We start from the raw sequence: 26,454 nt of genomic DNA, 5'->3' as shown, positions 1-26,454 counted from the left end.
AGATAAACTTGGGTTGTGTTTTTGAGAGATAAAGCTAAAGCTCCTGAAAAGATGATACACTTGTGCAAGAAATTACAAGTTGAGAAAGGTACTGTGATAGCCAAAATTAGAAGTGATCATGAAAGGGAATTTGAAAACACAATGCTAGCTACCTTTTGCAATGATCAAGGCACACATCAAGAATTCTTTTCACCCAAGACACCACAACAGAATGGAATAGTGGAACGAAAGAATAGAGTTGTTCAAGAGATGGCTCGTGTCATGCTACATAAGAAAAAGATGCCCAAGTCCTTTTGGGGAGAAGCAGTTAACACTGCTTGCCATACACTCAACCGGGTGTATATCAGACTTGATTCCAAGAAAACTCCTTATGAACTCTGGAGAGGAAAGAAGCCTATTGTCAAATACTTCCGGATATTTGGTAGTGACTATTACATTCTGCGTGATAGGGAGAACCTAGAAAAGTTTGATGCAAAGAGCAACAAGGGATACTTTCTAGGATACTCTTTCACTAGTAGAGCAAATAAAGTATACAACCTAAGAACTAAAACAATCATGGAGTCTTTAAATGTTGTGATCAATGATGAACTGTGTTCAGAAACTCATTCAGAAAACACTCCTCTGGTTCAAGAAAAGACTATGGAAGTTGATGATCCTATTCCTGATGATTATGTTGGGAAGCATAGTGATGAAGAGCTACTGTTGTTGAATGATGTTGTTTCAGTACCATCAAGTTTTGAACCATCTATACCAGTTCATGAAACTCAACAAGAACAAAGTTATCCTAGTCCTTCATCAGAACAAAAAGGTACCTCCACATCTCTGGTCAAAAGTCCATTTTCTAAAGTAAAGTTAAATCACCCTACCACAAACATATTGGGTAGTTTGAATGATAAATCACCCTTCTTGAATCGGTTGGCCCACCTCATAGTTTCAGCATAGTCAATTATGCTTCACTTGCTCTGCTTCTTCTTCATTTTTCTTATCTTCCAATAATTCTTGTAAGCATGCAAAGCCCTTATAACCTATAAAACAAAGATATATTATAACCAGTCACAAATTACCATAATAATGTGGCCAAAGATGCAAATATAAGGGTGTTTTATTATATATATTTCATGCACATCAAATACCCCCAAACCTATATTTGGCTAGTCCTCGAGCAAAGTAGATAAAGAGTGAAACAAAAAAAAGAAATGAAAAAAAGAATGAAATCCTAACTAATCCACTTTCGCTGGAATTTTCGATTGCATTTATCATATGCAACAAGCCTTCAAACCCCTAGTTTACACTAGTGGATGAGTTGTAGTCTCGTGAATATACCCATAAAATTCTCAAAATGAAAATTAAAACAAAAAAAAATCAAACAATTTTTTTTTTTTTTCATTAGTCTTTTGCAAAGAGGATTAGTTCAAGTTCGAAAACACTACAAATGCTAGAGAAATTTCTCATGCCATCAAAACTCAATGTGAGTGAAAAATGGTAGCCAACCCAAACATACTTTTAGTTTTAGAATAAAATTGACTCGAATCTCTATTTGAAAGTATGCTTCAACTCAAATCTTTCCAGTGTTATCACTCAACAAATGAAATCACTCTGAAATGGGGTGTAACGCTCTCAACAATATATGTGAACAGAATAATGTAAGCAAAATCAAACACCTCACATATAAATAACAAGAAAAACGCTTAATCAAGAAAGAACAAATAGTCTCATGAAAGGATGCCAAAAAGAATTTATACCACACTTTTTATTCAATCATATCAATATTTGAACTACACAATCTTCAAGATCAAATAAGGACTTTATTAGGACATAATGTAGGGTAAAAGCAAAGGGAATGAAATAAAAATGGGTGAAGGTAAATAATAAGAAGTGTTTTCAAGATTTGTCAAAATGTCAACTCTTTTTGGAATTTCCGTTCTACATTTTTTTTTCCAACTCTTCTTCTTCAAAGTAGTACTCCTTCCTTACATTTCACTACTCAAAATTTGATGAGAACCCTTTTTATTTTCTTCCTTTTGACATTTTTTTTTCCTTTGAATTCTGTTTTTTTTTTTTTTTTGGAATTCTCGCACAAACCACCAAATTGAAACAAACGGATCAAATTCCATCTTGAAACACTATGGAAAGGCTAATTAAAAGGCTCAATGGGGTGACTAGCGATAATGTATCAAGAAAGAAAAAGAAAAACACATATATGGCTCAAAGTAGACAAAAATGGCCTAATCTCATCTCTCAAAGACTACTATAGTTCATTCAATATCAAATACTTCAAAAGATTCAAAAGATTCAAGTGTGGCATAAAATATTTTTTTTTTCTTGGCCAAAAGAAAGAACAATGAGACTACAACAAGGGAATATGTTACACACTTCCAAATGAACTTTAAGATTAGAAACAATAAATAACCCTCCAAAAATAATGATTGGCTCAAAACTCACAAGGGTTATAGTCTCCACATTGTTATCTTCAAGATTTTCTAATCACTTTTATCCTTCAACAATAAGTTGTGTTTGAGTAGCTACGTGCATGTGCAATGAATTGAGCATGAAAGCACTGAAATTCTTTAAGCAAGAGCAGTATAACAAACTCATAACATAAACCTCAAGCTACGCAAAAGTTTTTTTTTTGGGGGGGGGGGGGGGTGGGGGACTAAACAAAACACAACAGAAAGATAGAAATCTATGTACCTCTCACCAAACCTAAACCAAACATTGTCCTCAATGTTAAAAATGATACTCTCAAATATATGTCTTGAATGAAAAGAGGGCAAAATATTAATATGCAACGTGATAACCAAGTAGAAACAAGTAAGGTAAGGAGAAGGAGGAGACGTACCTTGATCAAGCTTATTGTTATAAATTTTAATTTCTATCAAATATCAGCTATAAGAAAAGAAAATAAACTAAACAAGAAAATAAACACAAAGTCTAATCTAGAAGCAGAAAATAAACAAGAGAAAAAGAAAAGAAAAGAAAAATGCAAACCTGATAAACACAACTAGGATCAATCCTGATAAACAGGATCACCCAAGAGGACTTCTTCAACTTTTGGAGGCTCATGTTCTAAAAATGGTTTCAAACATTGGCCATTAACTTTAAGCATATCACCATTTTTAGGATTCTCAATCTCAATAGCACCGTAGGGATAAACAGTGCGAATTATGAATGGACCAGTCCATCGAGATCGTAACTTGCCTGGGAAGAGATGCAAACAAGAATTATAAAGAAGAACTTTCTGACTAGGTTCAAATGATTTTCTCAAGATGTTTTTATCATGAACCCTTTTCATTCGATCCTTATATGATTTGGCACAATTGTATGTATCATTACGAATTTCCTCTAACGCATTGATTTAGAGTTTCCTTTCAGCACCTACTTCATCAAGATAAAAATTTCACCGCTTAATAGCCCAATAAGCTCTATGCTCTAACTCAACAGGGAGGTGACAAGCCTTACCATACACAATTCGATAGGGAGACATTCCAATGGGAGTCTTAAATGTTGTATGGTATGACCACAATGCATCATTGAGTCTTAAAGACCAATCTTTCTGAGTAGGGTTAACTGTTTTCTCCAATATCCTCTTGATTTCCCTATTAGATATCTCTACTTGACCACTTGTCTGTGGGTGATAAGGTGTTGCAACCTTATGAGTGATGCCATATTTCTTCATTAGTTGCTCAAAAACTCTATTGCAAAAGTGCTTTCCTCCATCACTAATAATGGCATGTGGTGTACCAAACCGTGCAAACACATTCTCTCTCAAAAACTTGACTACAACCTTGTGATCATTAGTTCTACATGCAATGGCCTCAACCCACTTAGAAACATAATCAACGACAACAAGGATGTATAAGTTACCAAAAGAATTAGGAAAAGGACCCATGAAATCAATACCCCAAACATCAAATACCTCAACAATCAAAATAGGATTCAATGGTATCATATTTCTTTTTCCAATACTCCCCAACTTTTGGCATCTTTTACAGGCTGAACAATATGCATGGGAATCATGAAAAATGGAAGGCCAATAAAATCCACATTGTAAAATCTTGGCAGCCTTCTTTCTTGAACTAAAGTGGCCTCCACAAGCATAATCATGACAGAAGGATATAACATTTTGTTGGTCATTGTCAGATATGCATCTTCTAATTATTTGATTAGAACAGTACTTAAACAAGTATGGATCATCCCAAAAGAAATACTTAACCTCAGCCAAAAAATTTAGGCCTATCTTGTTTAGTCCAATGCAAAAGCATTTGGTTAGTGACAAGATAATTTGCAATATCAGCATACCAAGGTCTATGGGATACATGCAACAACTATTCATCAGGGAAAGATTCAAGAATAGGTAAATTGTCATCAGTGTGCTCAACGATTAATCTAGACAAATGGTCAGCTACTACATTTTTGATTCCCTTCTTGTCTCGAATCTCAAGATCAAATTCTTGTAACAATAAAATCCATCGGATAAGTCAAGCTTTAGCATTTTTTTGTAGAAAAGATACTTCAATGCAGCATGATTCAAATAAATTAAGACCTTAGACCCTAACCAATAGGATCTAAATTTATCCAAGGCAAAAACAATTGCTAACAACTCCTTTTCTGTTGTAGAGTAGTTCATTTGAGCATCATTTAGAGTCTTACTAGCATAATAAATCACATGGGGAACCTTTCCAACCCGCTGTCCTAAAACAGCACCAATTGCATAATCAGAGGCATCACACATAATCTCAAAAGGCACTTTCCAATCAGGTGGTTGAATGATAGTTACAGAAGTCAACTTAGTTTTTAGTCTCTTAAATGCATGGAGACACTCATCATCAAACTCAAATGGGGCATCTTTGGCAAGTAAGTTGCATAAGGGCCTTGAGATTTTACTAAAATCCTTGATGAACCTTCGATAGAATCCTGGATGACCCAAAAATGATCTAATTTCCTTAATAGATCGAGGAGGCGAAAGATTAGAAATCAAATCTATTTTCGCCTTATCAACCTCAATACCACTTTCTGATATGACATGCCCAAGAACAATTCTCTTTCTCACCATAAAATGACATTTCTCCCAATTAAGAACAAGATTCTTCTCCTTACACCACACTAAGGATAGGTGGTGCAAACATTCTTCAAAAGTGGACCCAAATACTGAAAAGTCATCCATAAATACCTCCAAAAATCGTCCTACCATATCAGAAAAAATACTAATCATACACCTCTGAAATGTACCAGGAGCATTACATAAACCAAATGGCATGCGACGGTAGGCAAATGTCCCAAAGGGACATGTTAAGGTAGTCTTTTCTTGATCTTCTGGTGCAATGGGAATTTGATTATATCCAGAATATCCATCAAGAAAACAATAATAAGCATGACCAGCTAACCTTTCCAACATTTGGTCTATAAAAGGAAGAGGAAAATGATCTTTTCTTGTCATGGCATTCAACTTACAATAATCAATGCATACTCTCCATCCTGTTTGCACATGAGTTGGGACTAATTGATCCTCCTCATTCTTGACAACTGTTATGCCGGATTTCTTTGGTACAACTTGAACTAGACTCACCCAATTACTATCAGAAATTGGGTAAATAACACCCACATCCAAAAGCTTCAAAACTTCAGCTCTCACTACCTCTTGCATAATAGGGTTTAGACATCTATGTAGTTCATATGAAGTTTTAGCATTTTCTTCCAAGTGAATTCTATGCATAACCACAGATGGACTAATACCTTTGATATCAGCAATTAACCAACCTATAGCTTCCTTATGCTCTTGAAGTACACTTATCAATTGGCATTCCCTAAGGTCATCCAAATTTGAATCTATAATGACAGGTAAGGTCTCAGAAGAACCTAAAAAGGCATACTTAAATGTGTCAGGTAATAGTTTCAACTCCAACTTTGGTGGTTCCATAGCAGATGGGGGTGAGGATGAAGAAAGTGAAAGAGGGATCACTTTTGGTTGCCAACTATCAATACTTAAGAAAGGAATAGAATCTAACAATGCATTGACCTCTTCAATTGAGTGTTCAATACCAAAATTGCAACCAAAAAGATTTAAGCAAGCCTCTAGAGGATCCTCATAACTCGATTGTAGGAAAGTATCATGGACTAGACTCTCAATCATGTCAACCTCACAGATATCCTCATTGTCTAGCAATTGTTTACTTATATGGAAGATATTAAGCTCAACAGTCATATTTCCAAAAGAAATCTTCATTACACCACTCCGACAATTGATCAAAGCATTGGATGTGGCTAAGAAAGGGCGACCCAAAATGACATGGCTTTGTGTACTAGCATTTAGAGCAGGTTCAGTGTCTAACACAACAAAATCAACAGGAAAATAGAATGCATTCACCTTAATCAACACATCCTCAACAATACCTCTAGGGATTTTCACAGACCTATCAGCTAATTGAAGTGTCATGGTTGTTGGTTTTAACTCCCCCAAACCTAGCTATAAGTATACTGAATATGGAAATAAGTTCACACTTGCCCCCAAATCTAGCAAAGCTCGCTCAATGAGATGATCCCCAATCTTGCATGAAATTGTAGGGGATCCTGGTTTCTTACATTTCATTGAATATTTATTCTGAATGATTGAACTGACTTGCTCGGTCAAAAATGCCTTTTTAGGGACATTTGTGTTTCTCTTCATTGTCACAAGATCTTTTAAAAACTTGGCATAAGCGGAACTTGCTGAATTGCATCAAGAAATGGAATGTTTATTTGCACTTGCTTAAAAACCTCTAAAATGTCTCCAAATTGTGTACTTTTTTGAGGACCAATTAACCTTTGAGGAAATGGAGCTTTAGGAACAAACCTCTTATCAAAGGGGGAACTAAGATCCTGAATTGGAGTGGCGGGTGGGTTGTCCTTCTTTTCTCCATGATCATCATGTGAACTATGAGTTCTTTTTTCCTTTAACACAATATTTTCATTATCCTCCACTTCTGTTATTTTCACTTGATTATCAACTTGCTTATCAGACCTAAGGGTAGTAATAGACTGAACATGTTCTTGTCCATGAGTAGAACTAGAAGAACCATTGATGGCATATTGTCCTTTTTGGGTTAGGTATAGGTTGACTAGGAAACTTTCCTTTTTCCCTCTCTCCAACTTGGGTTGCTAACTAGCTAACTTGATTTTCCAACTTTGAAATAGCTTGAGTATTCAAATGGGTGGAACTTTTCATCTCTTGAATGGCTTGGCTAGTTGATTGCATGAAAATTTTGAGAGACTCCTCCAATGATGGTTGTTGTCTTGGTGGTGCTACAAACTGAGGTGTTGATTGAGGAATAGGAGGATCTGCTTGAGTAGGTGGACGAAATTGACTTTGTTGATGCACTTGTTGTCCACCTACATTTGTGGGAGGCTGATTTTGCCTCCATGAGGAATTAGTATGGTTCCTCCAATTTGGATTGTATGTCTCTAAAAATGGACTAGCAAATGGTTTTCCATAATTATTCAGTGCATTTCCTTGCTCAGTATAAAAATCAGGGTACCCAGCTGCGGAAGGACACATTTGTGTTGTATGCATAGGACTTGCACAAATAAAACATGTTTCACTTTGAACTTGATTGACAAAATTCATCCCTCTACCTAAAGCTAAAGCCTCAACCTTACGAGTGAGATTGTCCAACTTAGCTTTTATGTCTCAATCTTCACTAACTTCATACAATCCTCCTTTCTTAATTGCAGGGGCAAATCTCTCTTTACGGTTGGAAAAATCCCATTGTTGTGAACTTTTAGAAAAATTCTCAAGAAATTTGTATGCCTCATCATCTACAAGACTTAAAAATCCACCACCATTCATGGACTCAATCATGTTATGATTTATCTAAGTCAAGCCATTATAAAAATATCGTACTAGTCTCCATGTTTCAAAACCATGATAAGGACACTTTAAGATCAAGTCCTTAAATCTCTCCCAGCTCTCATAAAATTTCTCTTGTTCATCTTGATAAAAATCTGCAATTTCTCTCCTCAAAGCATTGGTCTTGGCCATTGGAAAAATTTAGAGAGGAATTTTGTGAGACCAACAGTTCCTAAGAAGTGATAGATCTATGTGACAAAGAATTAAGCCATGCTTTTACCTTATCCTTCAAGGAAAAAGGGAATAAACACAAGCGAACAAAGTCATCAGTGAAATTCTGGAATTTACAAGTAGCACAAATCTCAAGAAAATCCTTCACATGCATATAAGGATCTTCTCTATCCAATCCATGAAAAGTAGGAAGAAGGTGGATTATCTATGGCTTCAACTCAAAATGTGCAGCAGTGGTTACAGGCAATACTATGCAAGATAGAGGGTTGGTGGTTATGGGTGAGAACAACTCCCTAAGAGTTTTTGAATCTTCTCCTATTTCTCCCATTGCAGATGAATAATCAAAACTAACAAGATGATTTTCTTTATCATGTATCCAAGTTCTCATACACCAAGCACAAAGAAATAGATTTTTTTTTTCTAACTACAACTAGTAGAAGGAAGAATTCAATTAGGACCTAATTTATTTTCCTAACCAAGTCCCCAACAACGGTGCCAAAAACTTGTTGTGAAATTTTAAAGCACTCGCAAATGTACGAACCATACCAAAGTATAGTTTGATAAGAACGAGGTCGAACCCACAGGGACTTGAATGAATATAGAAAAATTAATTAAACCTTAACCAAATTAATCCTAATCTAGTTTCATAAAAATTGGTTGTTTGCAATTAAATAAACTAAACAAATAATTAAACTAAGCAAAGATATAATATAGAGCAATAAAGAGATGTAAACAATCTAGAGAAAGGAATTAATGTTTTGGAATCCACCTTGTAATTCATATCAGCATATATTTATGATCATTAATTTTTCCCAACCACTACATGATAATCTAGAAATCAATCTTGCTACCATGGAAAATATTATCATTAAAACTTATATTTAAATATCTAAAGCATTTTCTTCTTCACTTCTTAAGTATAAAATCAAATCATCAATTGTATTTGTAGCCAAACAAATCACAAGAGATATCCAATTTTAAAATCAAGAAATAATAAACCAAGTATTCAATTAATTAAGACAAATCCTAAATCATGAGAAAAACATGATTGAACTTATATTTAAAATACCATCTTAGTCAATTGATATGAAGCAAGAACAATTTAAATCATTAAAGAACAACTATTGTGGGAAAAATCAAATCACATAAATATTATTGATAATTCTTAACAAGGTTTCATCCTCAACCCTAATTATAAATTTAGCTACTCATGGTAATTGAAATAAAACATAAGAATAAAATACTAAACATTAAACTAGACAAATAAAGTAGAGAAAGAAATAGTCACAATGCTATTATGGAGAAAAGGTACAAAGAAGCCACATGCGGCACTGTCTCTTGCTCCAATTTTCTGTTTTGCATCTCAGCCCCTAGCACCAGCCCCTAGCACTAGCCCCTCTGAATTTTGTCCTAAAGAGCCTTTAAATAGGTTAAGGAATCCTAGTACAAGTTGAATTCCCGTTTGGAGAAAATCCCAGATTTTTAGGCTTCACTTAACCGACTATTTTGGCTCATTTAACAACTATGCATAAAGACCACAAGCCCACTTGTAGACTCCACATAATTAAACTTCTATTTCTTCATCACGACAGCCTAGCATTAATCCAACTCTTTTTATTTTTATTTTTATTTTTCTTTCCTTCACTTGTCTCCAAGCTTGCAAATTACAACTCTCTACAATTTGCCTTCTTGAATTAGTTGGCCCACCTCGTAGTTTCGGCATAGTCAATTACACTTCATTTGCTCTGCTTCTTCTTCATTTTTCTTATCTTCCAATAATTCTTGTAAGCATGCAAAGCCCTTATAACCTATAAAACAAAGATATATTATAACCAGTTACAAATTACAATAATAATGAGGCTAAAGATGCAAATATGAGGGTATTTTATTGTATATATTTCATGCATATCACTCTTCTCAAATGAAGACCCTCATCCAAATCCCTAATTATATTGCTTTTGGGATGATTTAAACTTACTCTTGACGATGATTTCTTTGATGTAGAGGGCTCATCATAACGGGATAGTGGAGGTTGCACTTCCGGTAGAGTGAGCGGACTTGATGGCACTTGGGATGACCTTGTTTCTCTTCTTGATGAGATAGGAGTAGTTTCCTTTTCCAGTGATTGCTTTTCAACATCACTATCTTGAGACAAATTACCATTATCATCATTCTTCTTAAGATTTGTAGCATCTCCACTTTCTTCAATAATCTTTTCCAGAATAGCATCATCTAGGACCACATTGATTGATTCCATAACCGTCTTGGTTCTATTGTTGTAAACTCTATACGCTCGGCTATTGAAGGAGTACCCAAGAAAAATTCCTTCATCACTCTTGGCATCAAACTTTCCAAGATTTTCTCTATCATTGAGAATGAAACATTTGCTACCAAATACCCGAAAGTATTTCACTTTAGGCTTCCTTTCATTCCATGTTTCATAAGATGTTTTTTCTTGGTACCCACTTGAAAGAAGATTCGATTCCCAATATGACATGATGTGTTCATGATTTTGCCCTAAAACTTTTGAGGGATATCCTTGTTGAGAAGCATTACCCTTGCCATTTCTTGAATAACACGATTCTTCCTTTCAACAACCCCATTTTGTTGAGGTGTCTTTGGAGCAGAAAATTCCTTCTTTATCCCATTTTCATTGCAAAAGGTTTCAAACTTCGCATTCTCGAATTCCTTTGATCACTTCTTATTTTCACAATGAGAACTCCCTTTTTCATTTTGAAGCCTCTTACAAAGTTTCTCCATCTTCTCACATGTTTCCAATTTTTCTCTAAGAAATTCCACCCAAGAATATCTTGAGAAATCATCAACTACATCCATGATGTACCTCTTGCCACCCAAGCTTTCAGTCCTTGTAGGACCCATTAGATCAACATGGAGTAACTCCATAGGTCGAGATGTAGCAATGACATTCACCTTGGGATGACTTGATTTGGTTTGTTTTCCCATTTGACATGGTCCACAAATGGTCATCTCAACTTTTTCGAACTTTGGTAAACCAACCACTGTTTCAAGTTTAGGGACTTTCGCTACTTACTTGTAATTTGCATGACCAAATTATTGATGCCATAGCTCCAACAAGTTGACTCGAGCACTTCGGCATGACACATTTGGTTTGGGAACCACACCATAACAATTGTTGGTAGTTCTAAGTCCCTTCAACACTTGAATGCCATCTTCACTAAGGATGACACACCCTTTCTTTAAGAACTAAACCAGAAAATCCTCATCACAAATTTGAGTGATGCTCAGCAAGTTTGCCTTTAGACTTTGATATACAACAAATCGGTCAACAATGGTAGTCCTGGAATTTCAATCGTTCATTTTCCAAGAACTTGAGAATGACTACCATCTCCAAATGTGACATATCCGTCTTCCTTTTCTTTAAAAATCTTGAAGAGAGATTTAACACTTGTCATATGCTTTGAGCATCCACTGTCAATAGACCACAAACATGAGTTAAAAACTTTCAATGCAGTATGAGCAAAAAGACAAGCATGAGATAAGCATTCTTGATTTTTAGAACAAGATTTATCTTCCTTTTTATTGTGATTGGATGATTGAATTTTCCTTTCAAACTTATCACATAAGTGTCTATTCCTTCTCTTATATTTTTCAATGAAGGAATTAGACTCACACAAACTATTATGAAGCATGTGATTCCTATGCTCTAGACATTTTAGCATGTGTAAGAAGATTCTAGCATGTTTCTTTAATTTTAGTAACTCTGTGAGCTTATTACTAGGACAGTCTCCAAAAATGCTCATAGAGCCATTATCACAAACATAGGAACCACAATTCATGTTAGCTTTTTCCATTGCCATTTCCATAGCAATGAGGGGTCTAGGATTACACAAGGATAACGAAATCCAAAAAGTGTACCCACACTAATACCAATTAAAAGCTCAAATAGTGTGAAACAATATAACCAATTTAGACCCCCAATTTTAAACTACGACTTGATTACTTTTACTCTAACTTAATTAAGTTTGGAGCAAGAGTAAATGAGTCATAATAAAACCAGAACACTACTCTAAGGCATAAGCAAGTACAATAAACAATAAATGTAAAGCTTAAAGAGTAGGGAAAAGAGATGCAAATACAAGATAAACCAAGATGTGTTATCAAAGAGGAAACTGAAGCACTCAGCAAAAAACCTCTTTGCGGCCCTCCAAGCCGAAATCGATCCACTAGTGAATAAAATTGGAGTACATGAATAACAAAGAGACCCTCCAAGCCTAATCTACCCAATGGACTTGAACCCTCCAAGTTCTTGCAACCAATGGGCTTCATGGAGCCATCTCTTCACTAGTTGTCTAGATCGTGCAATTAGCTTTAAATTGCATCCGCCACTCAATGGCTTCTTCCAATGCTTCTCATATGCACCAAAACTTCTCTCAACACTCAGATTGAGTGAGGTAAGTGTTTGGGTTAAGAACCTTTCAAGGATGTGTAGATGGAGAGGTAGGAGTAAAGGAAAACTTTAAAGAAATGGTGTAGATGATTGTGGGTATACGATCTCTAACTCTCAAATGTTTAGCTAGGATTTTCTCTCTCAAAAGTTTCTTGACTCCTTACAATTTTGTGGGTAATGAGGGCTTATATAATGTTGGTAAAGGTATGGGAAAAGGCACACTCAAAAAGCTTCAGGAAAAAAGTTTCACATGTCACTTGCGACTTGGCCTAAGTCACGAAGTGACTGGTGAAATCTAGCTTGGCAAAGACTCTTTAAATTCCAATATGTGCTTCTCACATGGCCTTTCACGGGTTGGCATTTGCGAGCCAATCGTGATCTAGTTGTGAATTCTTCATCTTCACAGAATCTTCACCAATCTCTTACACACAGCCTTTACATTAAATCCCACAAAAATACAGGGAAATGATTGAACAGAAATAAAATAAAATTTGACACAAAATTAAAGCCAACATAAAAACATAGTTGTAAATCACAACTTTACAGGTATTTATTCTTGTATGCCCTTGTCATTGGTGCCTCAATTTGTCTCCTTTCTCTTTTCATTCAAACCATAGTAGAGGTCAATAGAAACATGACTAAGAAGCAGGATCTCTTCTTCCCTGTTTCTATCCTTAGGATCTTAGAGTATCTAGGGTTGTTTGTTCCTCCTCTTTTGAGCTTGTTCATCAGATGGAACCTATGGGAGCTACCTTCTTGAAACCAAGCAAAACCCAAAAGAAGAATCCAGCACCAAGTGAAGGAACGGGAAAGCGACAAAGAGTGGATCCTCCTTGTTAAGGACATATTTTTATGTAATTGGCATATATTTTTACAAAATGTATTTTACTTGTATTTGGGTAAATCTAAATAGGTTCAAGATGATCACTACAAGTGGTTACATTAAAGACATGAAAGATTACCCAAGAACTGCTCAAGAAAAATGCAATTTGTAGGTCTCGATACCTCCTTAACAGAAGCTCGATCTGCCGAGATTCATTAAATCTTGACACATGTCTTGATCTATCGAGCTTACAGGATTCAAATTATAGCCAGCAACATTTTTATTCTAAAAGGCTATTTGTTTTTGAGTTTTGTATAATCTTTATAGGACTAGGAAAACCCAAGTTTTGTGGGTTTGTATAATCCTAATTAGACTAGGAAAGTCCAAGGTTTGTGTAAACCTATTTGGAATAAGAGAGCCCATTAAGCTCCTAGTTAAAGGAGCTGGAAAAAGAAAAACCTAACCCTAGAGAGTTTCACAAGGTTTCCTTTTTGAAACCCTTGCCTCCTACTACAGAAGAATGAGTTCTTGCTGTGTTTCTTGTACACCTTTGGGTTTTGTAACCAAACAAAGTCTCTTACACCAAAATTGAAGATCTTATTGGTGTTTCTATGTGAAGCTGCTACAAAATCAACTACAACAATCAAAGGGTTGTTGTGGAGTTAGTCACATACTAGGATCCGTGCATCATTGGTTAGTTGTACTGGGAGTCATGCATTGAATGGAGAGATTGTTGCTATAATATAAGTCCAATTGGGTATTGGGGTAAAGGTTCAATTGTAGGTTGATATAAGGTACTGGGATTCCTTTTACTTGTAACCTCTTGTTTTGATAATAGTGAATTCTCAGGAGTAGTGACCTTAAATTTACCCGGTGGCGTTTTGCCTCAGTGGTTTTCCCCATTCGTAAACAAATTACCTATGTCAAATTTATTTTCCTTTGCATTTAACTTGTAATCGTTTGTTTGTGCTACCACGCTTGTTTGTGCTACCACGCTTATTGCATGTAATTGAATCTAATTAATTAACTTGGCTAATTAATTGATTAATTTACCAAAGGGGTTAATACATTCTTGGCCTATCAAGTGGTATCAGAGCAGACATACTCTGATTAGGCTTTAATCTTTGTTGTGTGATCTATTAATCCCCGTTGTCATGGAAACTCTTGATTGTTTTGATTTACATGATCTTGTGTTGAATGATAATGATGATATTCAAGATGCCTATTGCAAGCTTTATAATTTTTGTATGAAATCTCTTGAATGTTCTACAATATTAATAGCAAATTTTGAAAAGGTCAAACTTGAAAGAGATGAATTGATTGCAAAATTGGATGAAGCTATAATTTAAATTAGAAATTTAAAAATCAAATTTCATCTCAAGTGGACAAAATTAAAATTTTGGAAGAGCAACTAGTTGAATTTAAAACTAAAGTTAAAAAATTAACTAGTGTCAAACTTGCTGTTGAGCCTAACTCAAAAGAAAAGGATTTTTATATTCCTCCATTTAAAAGGAATAATAAAGAGTTGAAGGCTAATTTTGCTAGCATTGACAAAGTTAAAATATCTGATGTTAAAGCTGAAGTTTCTAAACCTAAGTTTAAAACTCCTCCTAGGTTGAATAAAAATTATGTTTTTGTCCCCACTTGTATTATTGTTATATTGTTGGTCATATTAGGCCAAATTGTCCTAAATTAAGGTTTTTGTCAACCTCTAAGGTTAGACCTCATTCTAGGAAGCATAGTAGTTCGAAAACTACTTATGTTTGTCACCATTGTGGTATTTTTTGTCACACTCATCCTAATTGTTTCAAATTGTTTTCTCATAAGTGAGTGTTCAATAGGTCTCATCCTTTATCTAAAGGCTTTGTACCTTGGTGAGTTATTAAAAGATTTGAGCTTTTTAACTCAATATCTGGGGAATTCTAATTCCTCTATGTCCTTTAGTAGTCATACTAGGACACTTGCCTTTTCATCTTTACGGCCAAAAACTCATGCTGTATGAGTGAGAAATGAACCTAGAACTTAATTGTCTTTTCTGTTTGTCCTCTACTTTGATTCTTTCTATCTAAAGTAGGACTCTCTTTGCATGATTTCTTATTTGCCTTTGGAATCATGCTTTCATGCATATGCATCTTGTTTTATGCTTTCCTTTTAAGTTTGTTTAACATGTTTTTGTTTGTTTGTTTTCTGTTTTACTTTATTTTGTTTTTCATAAAAATTAAAATAAAATTGAAAAATCAGAAAAATACAAAAACAATGTGTGATTTGTGTACTTTAGTACTTGTGTACCTTGGATGGCCATTGAAATAAAGTTTTTTAAATTTTGTATCTCTTGTAGTTTAGATAAGCTTCTCAATACCCAACTAAGCAAGTGAGTTTTGTGGCTCGTGTTTGTGATGAGTACGATTAATTAATCTTTTATACTTAACACTTATATCACTCTTTTTGACTGGAAGAACTAAAAAATCTTAAGAGAAATGCATAAATAACTATCTCACCACTAAAGTTTGCCAATCATGTATAATATCTGTGTGCTTCGGCATAGCAAAATTGTGATATTTATGGCATAACATAATTGGGTATTTTTTCTCCTTCTCTTATATGTCCATACATGATATACTCAAAAAGAAAAAAAAAATATGCAAAGAATATCAAAAGAAAAATGAATCAAAAACGCTTTTAAATATGGTTGCAAGCATGTTTCTAGGAGATGTGGGAGTTATAGAATGTTCCTCAAAGGTGATAGTTCTCATTAAGCAATTATGATTGTGTGTGAGAGATATTGATTTTCTCATATCTTAAATCGTCATAATATAAGACATTTATGTACTCTTGCTATGTTTTTACACATAACATGCAAATTCTTTACTACTTTTGATACATGTGCAGGTATAATGTGATTTGGCTATCACAAGGGATACATGTGTTATCGTATGCTCACTAAACTGTCTTAACTTTTTTTTTGAAATATAAAATTTGTTAGAGTTGTTTAGTGTGTGCGTGTGTGTGTGTTTTGGATTTATGAATGTTTTGCATTGTTTTTGTTGAGAGATGTTTTTGAGAGCCTAACATGTTGATTGGATTTATGTCTGAGTAGCTTGCTTGTTTGCATTAATCTCTTTGTGTTTTTCCTCTCTTTGAAAAACTCTTTTTTATCAAGCTTGATAGCTTCTCGACAGATCCTCAATAGATTCCTATCTATCAAGCCCCCTAGACTTCTTTTCTCAACAGATTTTATCGCATTTTTGATCCATCGAGCTTTCTGGACTTTGTCTCAATAGATTCTCGGTAGCTTCTCAATCCATTTAGTGAATTTCTGTCTGGCTGATAGATTCTCGACAGATTCTTAATCCATCGAGGTTGGCTTCTTCTCGATAGATTCTTGAGACCTCCTCAATCGATTGAGATACCCTTGCATGCATTTCACTTTTCTTCGTTTTGCATTTCCTTTGTGTCCATAGCATCTTATTTTTCTTTTTCTTATAGGTCTATGGTTCCTTGTTCTCCTCGTTCCCTCTATATTAGTTTTTGTCTGTCTCTAGTAAAGTCTTTTGGCTTTTTATGCCCTTTGTTAATCGTGTCAAAAAGGGGGAGACTTTTGAGAATTGAATGTCATTCCTCATAGGGGAGTAATAGACTTAGGGGGAGAACTTCTTGTTAAAAGGAAGAAAGTTTTTGTTGTAACTATCTCAGGGGGAGAGTTAGTTTGATATACTTTGATATTGATATATTTTTTTGTGTTGTGTGTCTTTTGGTTTTGTAACCATTTACATACATCATGTGTTGTTTCTATATTTCATGATGATGTATGTGTTTCACTCTTTATCTCACATGTGTTGTTTTTTTTCTCTCTTTATACACATGTTTCTTGTTTATTTAACTTATCATTATTTTCCTCATGATACCTTGATGTGCTTGTTTAGTGCCTTTCAGGAAAGACAAGTTAAAGCCAAGTCAAGATTTCGAACCATCTTCTTGCAGCAACTTCCAAGGTTCAGATCTTTTAGACTAAGCTTATTTATTCTGTAATTTTGAGTAGAATGTATTCTAGGACATTCAATGTACTTTAGTGGTTTTGTCACGGATTACCAAAGGGAGAGATTGTTAAAGACATATTTTTATGTAATTGGCATATCTTTTAACAAAATGCACTTTACTTGTATTTGGGTAAATATAAGTAGGTTCAAGATGATCATTACAAGTGGTTACATTGAAGACATGAAAGATTACTCAAGAACTGCTTAAGAAAAGTGCAATATGTAGGTCTCGATACCTCCTTAACAAAAGCTTGATCTGTCGAGATTCATTAAATCTCGACATATGTTTCGATCTATCAAGCTTACGGGATTCAGACTATAGGCAGCAACTTTTTAAAAAAAAAAAAAAAAAATTCTAAAAGGCTATTTGTTTATGGGTTTTGTATAATCCTTATTGGACTAGGAAAGCCCAAGGTTTGTGTAAACCTATTTGGAATAGGAGAGCCCATTAAGCTCCTAGTTAAAGGAGGTGGAAAAAGAAAAACTTAACCTTAGAAAGCTTCACAAGGTTTTCTTTTTGAAACCCTAGACTCCTCCTATAGAAGAAAGAGTTCTTACTACGTTTCTTGTACACCTTTGGGTTCTGTAACCAAGCAAAGTCTCTTGCACTAACATTGAAGATCTTATTGGTGTTTCTATGTAAAGTTGCTGCAAAATCAACTACAACAATCAAAGGGTTGCTGTGGAGTTAATCACATACTGTGATCCATGCATCATTAGTTAGTTGCGCACTGGGAGCCATGCATTGAACAGAGAGATTGCCACTACAATGCAAGTCCAATTAGGTATTAGGGTAAGGGTTCAACTGTAAGTTGGTATGAGGTACTAGGATTCCTTTCACTTGTAACTGCTTGTTTTGATAATAGTAAATTCTCGGGAATGGTAACCTTAAATTCACCTGGTAGGGTTTTGCCTTGGTGGTTTTCCCCATTCATAAACAAATCATCTATATCAAATTTATTTTCCGCTGCATTTAACTTAGTTGGTGATTTGTTTGTGCTACCACACCTATTGCATGTAATTGAATCTAATTAATTAACTTAGCTAATTAATTGATTAATTTACCAAAGGGGTCAATCATTCTTGGCCTATCACTCCTTAAGGAGATATCCAAATTGATCCATCTGTGGATCCTACAGTTGTTGCTGATGGTGATGATGAGGATGCTCTTGTTGCTGGCACTTCTAGAGCTTCACCATCTCTTTGCTCCATGCTAGAGAGAGTGCTTGAAACACAGTCGTCACATCACACCATGATGGAGACATTTTTTATGATTTAGGCACATAGATAGCTCTTGGACTCACTGATCACAGATGTTGCTACTTTGAGAGTTGAGTTCAATGAGTATAGGAGTTCTTTTCCACCACATCCACCCTTGGATAATTGAGATGATTGCCTTTGGCAATACGTAAGAAAAAGGGGGAGTAGTAGTCGTGATTGTACTTAGGGGGAGTTCTCGTGTTTAGCTTTGTTTAAGCCTTTTCTTTTATTGTTTTTATTTTACTTGTTTCACAAACTTGATGACTGTGAGATATATTGGTTTCCTTTGGTTACCTTGTTTTATTTTTGGATTTGTGATTCAAAGTTATGTTTTTACTATATTTTCCACATGTGCCTTTATGGCTTGTTTTCAATGTTTTAGAAATTTACAAGTTAATTCTTTCATGATGCTGTTGCCTACTATTGCAACTTGAAGATGGTAGATTGTGATTGAATTGTATTGGTAAATTTATTGTAATTGGGTTAGTTCTTGAATTGAGCAATATATGTTGAATGTAAGTTTTGCCATGGATTGCTAAAGGGGGAGATTTTTAGGTTCTAAATAGTTAGTCATAAATGTTTAGGAACTAAATTTTTTGTATGTAGGCAAATCAAGAACAAAAACATGCTAGTATAAGATCTTAGTGTCTTTGAAGTGTTTTAAACGTTACTCAAGTTGATACAAGTCAAGATTCAAGAACGTACAAGCTGCAGAAAGAAGAATTGAAAATTTGTCAAGCTCGACCTATCGAAGAGAAGCCTCGATTGATCGAATTGCAATCTGCAAAATTTTAATTGAAGCCCAACAGCCCACGAAAAGTTTAGGGTTTGAGTGCAACACTACTAGGTATAAAAGGAAAATCCTAATACATGTTTTTCAAGTCTTGAGAGTTACTCATATGAGATCTGTGAGATTCTGTACCTTCTAACTCTATCAAGCACATACCGGAGACCAAATCCATATTGCTAGTACCGGTGGAGTAAAGTTATAGCCAAGCCTTCAGCTATCAAGTATATTGAAGATCGCAAGGTTCATGGGAGAACAGATCCAAATCAAGGAAGTTTGTGGAGTTTAGAGCCTAGTTTGGTAACTGTATTAGATTTACTACAAATTGATATTCTTGATTGTAAATCTCAACTTGATATAGTGGATTGTTTTCTTGGAATAGTTTCTCTCAGGTCTTTTTATTTTGAAATGAGTTGTTTTATTGATTTTCCTAGATCATCACATCTTGTGTTATTTAGATTTTCATTATACATGTTACATGTAATGAATGTTTAATCTAAATCTGAATAATTAATCTAAGTAACTACTTGACTAATAAATTACGTTAAACATATTGTGTTTTCCAGGGATTTAAAACCTAACGAGAAGAAATTTGATATTATGTCCCATACTATAAGATAGATGTTTCGCTTAGGTTCGGACCTAGAAAGCATCTGAGATGGGGAACTCAAGTAATTGGGATCAACCCAGTTAAAAGGTACGTACTGCCACCCCTTAACCAACCTTGAAAAACAAGTGATTCAAGTAACCATTTTCTTCGCTTTTTTCTTTTTTGGTTGACGAGAGAGAAGGGAAGGCGGGGCTTTGAAAACAAAGAAAAACAACTTATTGAAATCGATAATACGTTTGGCCTGTAGCATTCTACGATATGAGAAAGAGAATCCCGGTGTCAACCAGGATCCAAAAGCATAAAGACATTTGTATAAGTCAGCTTTGAGCCATCAGCATAAAAGTTGCGGCCCAGTTAGGTTCTCAATGTATGCAAATAAAGAGTGCACAAAATCAATCAAAGTAACTAGACAAGTTTTCAATACCAGAAAGGATGGTCAGCATGGCCCTTGAGGCAACTCTTTTTGTGGCTAATACAGTCGACGGCTATCTGAGAATCAGAATGAATAATAATCTTCTCGTACCCAATTTCGGACTTCACCTATACCTATCATCTCTGCCATCCATGAACCCAAATAGTCTATCATAAAAATTGTATCCCAACCAATTTCTGCCTCAAGTCTGGGCCTGCCTCCATGATCTCTAATAATATAAGAAACACCCTCGTATTGGCTTTGAAGAGCTGTTACAAATCGAGCAAATGACATGATCTGGTCGGGAAAGTTAGTTGCATATTTTGGTTCAATTAGAGTTGGAAAATGAATTCTTCTCTGAATGGAACTGGTAAATAGAGCTACATAACTAAGCCAACTCTAAAATAGACAGATATGAATTAGTATATAGTACAGCGTTTGGATGAGTTTATTTTCGTTGACTCTTTAATTGATTTAGTTTATTTTATAAAAGTACAATTGCACCTTTTATAAAATTATTCTTTAAAATGTGATGCAGGAAAAACCATTTTCATTATCAATTTCACAACTTGTAAACTTGTACCATTGTAAGTGATCGATAAAAGGTTGTGAGTTGTATGAGTAAGTATTTAATAGAAAATGTCAACAACTAATATTGGCATAAGTTAACAAATTATAAAATTGAGTATATTATTAAGTATATTTTTAGAATTATTGACATTATACATTTTCTTTTGAAGAGAAAATAAGCTCATAACGAAGGTAGTACCATACCACAACTTGAACGCGAGCCTTTCCCAGTCTTTGGAGTCATTTCCTTTGGTCCGCCTCTCTCTCACTTTTGTTTTTACAAATTTATGTCGTGTCAGCTGGTTCATCAATAATTTTACATCAACACATTGTCCATGACACATATGATTGCAAGTATTTTTATGAAACTCTTATGAGCTTCCATTAAATGTTGTTGCTCATGGGAAAAGGTGGATGTTTGACTAAGAATGATGTATACAATTAATTTCCACTCCTACAAGCTCGTACGGGTTTTGTTATTTGTTTTTGGTAATCTGTATATTTGAAGTTCACTACTTGAAATGTGGAGTGGACCACCTTAAGTTATCACGCACACTTTTATAAGATTTACAGATATTTGGGGCATGGTCTGCATGCTTGCTTGGCTTGGCCTTTTGCAGATAGTATTTCCAAGCCTATTCAATGTCATTCAATTCAAGGCCTAGCTAGAAATAGAGTGGTCCATGAATCACCTGATTATAACGCGTCGCTATTTATTTTTTTGAAGATGTAAACAGAGTTGCATGTGGCCCAGCTCTTCGTTGGAAATATAAATGAAAAAAAAAAAAAAAAACGTATGTATTTGCAAGATGTCCAAAACACTAAAGGTTGCCTAGCTATATCTTTAGATTGTTCATGACACAAGTTTGTCAATCTCCATCTTGTGTAAAACTCAGATACTTCGAAGTCGAACACAATCTATGATACTCCACTTGATAGGTTACTATATCATGTCTTTAAGCTTATATATGCTTGGTCAGCTCAGTTGGAGATTTTCTACAGTTTACTACTCAAATGGGCTTAGCCTAACTAGTCTACATGGAAAATCTCCATTTTTAAGAGATATATTTTCATTTCGATTACTTGCTACAAGAGATAAATAAAAATATAAAGGAAATGAAATTGGAATTACTTCTGTTGTTATTGATTGAAAACGACCATGTCTACGATCAATGAACCAGGAAGTTCCAAAGAATAGAACAAACATATTTGTGGGATCGAGTGAGTCATGAATCCTAGCTTAGATCACAAAAAACCTAGTAATTAGAATTTGATAGTAACACTTCCATGATACATGGCAATCACAGGGTATTACCCTACCTAGGAGGCCTTAAGTTACATGCTTGTGTTGTGGACCATAATCTTTAGTATAGTATATAGTATAGTTTTACCCTTCTCAAGTGTGATAACTACTTCTGCAAGGCAAGCCTTGTCATGATCGTCCTTAAGGCATATAATAAATGCCATCCTTTTTATATAAATGGCTTTGGAAGTGGTTTACTTTTTTTTTTTCTTTTTTTTTTTGAGAAACTGGAAATGGTTTACTTTAATGATAGAAGATGTGCAAAAGGACATGAGTATTTGATTGCAATGCATATCTCTTCTGGTAAAACTTAATATCGATCATATAACTATTTTATGCATTTGAGGATATCATTGGACATGGTACTACTAGTTGTAAGAGCAATAGACCTAGCTAGCCCCCTTGAGTAAAGGCAAAACTAAGGCAACGTCCCTCTCATTCCCTCTTCTCTCAACCAAACCAAATGACACTACCAAATACCTAAGCCTCTCTCCACCCCCACACTTCCTCTTTTTAAAGTCACGAGACCCACTGTCCTTTTGTTCTTTCAATTTTCATAGAGAGAGAGTGAGAGAGTGTTGTTGAGTCCAGAGGGGGCTGGCAGAGGAACTGATAGAGAACTTTCAAAGCTCTTTTTCTACCACCATCACTCAACTAGCCTCTATATTGCAGTCTCAAACTGAAAGTCTTATAATTTTCTAAAAGCTTTACTTATCTTCCTATCTGGAAGATTATTTACCTCTCCTATTTCTATCTGTCTTTCTCTGTCGGTACCATGTAGGTCTTCCCCACATCCCCTTAACATTTTTTGTTTCTAATTTATCTTCTTCTCAAGCTACCTCATGTCTCTCTTTCTTTTTTAACCTTTACTCTTTGTTCTTTTTCAGGAGACCTGAGGGAAACCCCTTAGACCTCAACAACTTGCCTGATGATTCTAGAGATCATGGTAAACAGGTCTTTGACGACAGCTCCTCCTCTGGTATACAACTATTTTCTTCATTCTACAATTAAAGAGAAAATATATACATATATCTTTCTCATTTTTCTTTTAGCAACATAATCAACACAAAACTTTATTAGGAAGTGAGAGGAAAAAGAACCAAAAAAGAAAAAAAGAAAAAAGAAAAAAAAAAGCACATGATTTCTTCAAGTTTTGAAAGGGAAAGATTTTTCCACAACTTTAAATGCTTGGATGTATAGCTATGAAAGGGTGCATAATTACCTTTTATCCTAACTTTCCCTTCTTTTTTTCTTTTCCTTCTCCAGTTTGAAATGAAATACATCAAAATAGGAAAAAAGGTCAATTATAAAGAGCTAAAGAGTATTGGGTTCAAAATTATTTTTTGGTATCATTCAGGGATTTGGGGAGATTAGGGTTCGGCTTTTAGGGCTAACTGGCTAAGAAGAAGGGTCTCATCCTAGTTGCTTAAATTGGTTGTTTTTGTTGCAGGCTATAGGAAAAAGAAAAGCGGCGGAAAGGATGGAAAAGACGAGTGTGGGAAGGTCTATGAATGTAGGTTTTGTTCCCTCAAGTTCTGCAAATCTCAGGCCCTTGGGGGACACATGAACCGCCACCGCCAAGGCAAAGTCTTTTCTAATGAGTCTACTTTCCTTTTCATTCAGCAAAGTTAACAGCTAGCTCCTAGACCTAGTAAACAAGTATTATTATTATTATTATTATCATTATTATTATATTTTAGCAAATGGGTCACTGCTTGTTAATGATTTGGTCATGAAGCGTGGTCATGTCAATCTGTAGGGAAAACAAAGTTGGGTAGTGCTTTTGTTTTTCGCTGAAATTCTTGGTGTGAGGGATGTTGGATTTGATTTGATTTGTGTGTTTTGGATGATCAGAGAGGGAGACAGAGACACTGAATCGGGCTCGTCAGCTGGTCTTCAGTACCGATAACCTAGTCGGCCAAGGCGCCTCTCACCTAGGGTACGTTTTTTCAGTATATTATAATGCACCATTGCTCTCTTTCCTCTCCATCTTTCACCTTCATAACCTCTTCCTCCTCCTCTTTTCTTCTTTTATGACAACTTTTAACTTTCGGTAGAAACTATAGACAAATCAATCACTCATAATCTCATATGCTATTGCTATCTTGAACTACAAAAAAAGTTACCCACTTGATTAATTTGATCAAACAATTAGAAAGCTTTATGTTAATTTTCATGTTTTAGACTACAAGATGAAAAACCCATTTTAATTTTATTTATATATTCAGCAATAAAAGTGCCATACCATACTTTATTTCATCCATATTAACAGCAATCCATCACTCTACTAATACTGTTGTTACTTTTTGTTGTTCAAGTAAACTAATTAAGAATTCCCATTTGATATTCTCATTGTTATATAGCTGCTGCCAACCAATCACACCAGGAGGGTATCATCAAGCTGCAGGCAACATTGGAGACCCAACAATCCCTCTCAGATACCCAAGATTCTTCTCTGGTTCTCCATCGAGTCACTTACCAGCACCACCAGCACCACCACCTCCACAAGCACCACAACCACCTCAACCATATTTATACAGCTCTCCCTCACGCCCCATGTCTTTTCCTGCGCCTTATCCTCAACATCCAATGAGTGATTACTATGTTGGTCATGTTCTTAGCAGTAACCAACAGTACAGTCACCCAAACCTAAACTATGTACCAGACTCTAGTAGTTACACTTGCATTGGTGCACCAGTTGGACAAGGTTTTGCACCAGGAGGTAGCAGCAGGAGCTCAGAATTGGTTGGAGGAAGTGGTGGTGGTGGTAGTGGTAGAGATGGGTCACTGCACAATCAAGAGGAGGGATTGAATTGGGGACGAGGCTATGCAGGGACACAGCAACGTTTGGATCCTCCATCATCGATCAATCGGTTTCAAGATGGGTTCTAGAGAGAGATTTTTAGAGCGATAGTTTGAAGAACTATTAATCTACATTGACACGCCACCCACCACAAAGACAAACACATAGAGAAAGAAAGAAGAAAGAAGAGAGAGAGAGAGAGAGACAGAGAGAAAGAGAGAGACTTAACAAGCTGACAGATGGGGTCATGAAGGGAGAGAGGTTTTTGGATTTTCTACAGGGATTGAGACAGCTTTTGAGCTCATGTATATGCTCAGCTACTTTGGCTTGGAGCTGTATGGGGATTGAAGGGGGTTTTGTATTGGTTTGTACAAGCCAACTGTGATGAAAAAGGAGGAACTAGACCTGGTGGGACAAGAAGTTAGATATGAACTGAAAGTTCGCAACCCCTTTTTGCATTTGGAGTTCGTTTTGCATGGCAACAGTATTTTTTTTTTTTAAATTAATTAATTCTCTTTTTTTAATACTTTTATTTATTATTATTATTTTTATTTGGTGCCTTCGATATCTTTGACCAGGAGAAAAATAGAGGGTTTGGGGGAGATTGGTTCTCTCTCCCAAACAAAAATTGGGATCTTCTGGTTTCTCGAAACATTTATGGTTATTGTGTCATAGATGCTTGCATAATAGGGGCAATGACCTAGAGAGAACTTGCATTTCCATTCGGCACCTTTTGCCAAAAGTTTCCTGACCAGAAACATCAAATCTGTCAATAAAAGTCTGTAAGAGCTGTTGAATTCTTCTTTAATTTTGTCACAACAATAATAACTGCATATAACTGAAAGCAAAATATTGCATCATGGAAAAATAATAATTTTCCCATCTTCTCCTTATTTTGGTGTTCCCTTTATAAAATCCTTAACTAAGAAATTGATTAGAAGATATCTTTTTCTTCTTTGCAATATTCTTCGTTTGGTCAAAATTCCTAAGCAGTTTTACTAATAATACGTCAAAGTAGAAGAGAATGTAGTTTGCCAACAAAACTTTTTGCTACTATGAATTAATTAAGTGAAGTGAGATCCACTGCATTAATTTATTTCATGTCTCCTTTTAGCTTTGTGTCAATCCTGGCAGATGAAGTGAATGTAGCAATAAGATAACTATAGCTTTGCACTTCACTTTCTATAGATCTAGACATGGACCTGAGAAATCTGTCTGACCCAAAGCCACCTGAACCAAAACCCACTCAATCTGAGCTGTGTGGCGGGTTTGCGTCAAGAGCACATAGCCTGATTGGCGGGTCAATTGGTAGTTTTCACTGTCGGATATCCGATTGGATCGATCCAGCTAAAGATTCGCCGTTCTCA

General features: G+C 35.3%; 1 protein-coding gene and 1 non-coding gene across 2 annotated transcripts; both read left to right on the top strand.

The window, feature by feature from the left end:
• Positions 1–7,892: 7,892 nt before the first annotated feature.
• Positions 7,893–8,001, top strand: LOC126693288 (small nucleolar RNA R71). Its single transcript, XR_007645270.1, has one exon. It is a non-coding gene; the product is annotated as a small nucleolar RNA R71 (small nucleolar RNA).
• Positions 8,002–22,754: 14,753 nt separating this feature from the next.
• On the top strand, positions 22,755–25,722 carry LOC126689909 (zinc finger protein JAGGED-like). The gene is made up of 5 exons (XM_050385071.1): positions 22,755–23,061; positions 23,172–23,263; positions 23,735–23,866; positions 24,139–24,223; positions 24,648–25,722. Coding segments are annotated over exons 1-5 (840 nt in total). The 5' UTR covers positions 22,755–23,059; the 3' UTR covers positions 25,177–25,722.
• Positions 25,723–26,454: the final 732 nt, after the last annotated feature.

This window comes from Quercus robur, chromosome 1 (genome assembly GCF_932294415.1).
Source record: "Quercus robur chromosome 1, dhQueRobu3.1, whole genome shotgun sequence".
In the NCBI taxonomy this organism is placed as follows: domain Eukaryota; kingdom Viridiplantae; phylum Streptophyta; class Magnoliopsida; order Fagales; family Fagaceae; genus Quercus; species Quercus robur.
Note: the sequence above shows the minus strand (reverse complement) of the source record. Positions and strands in the feature narration are given on the sequence as shown.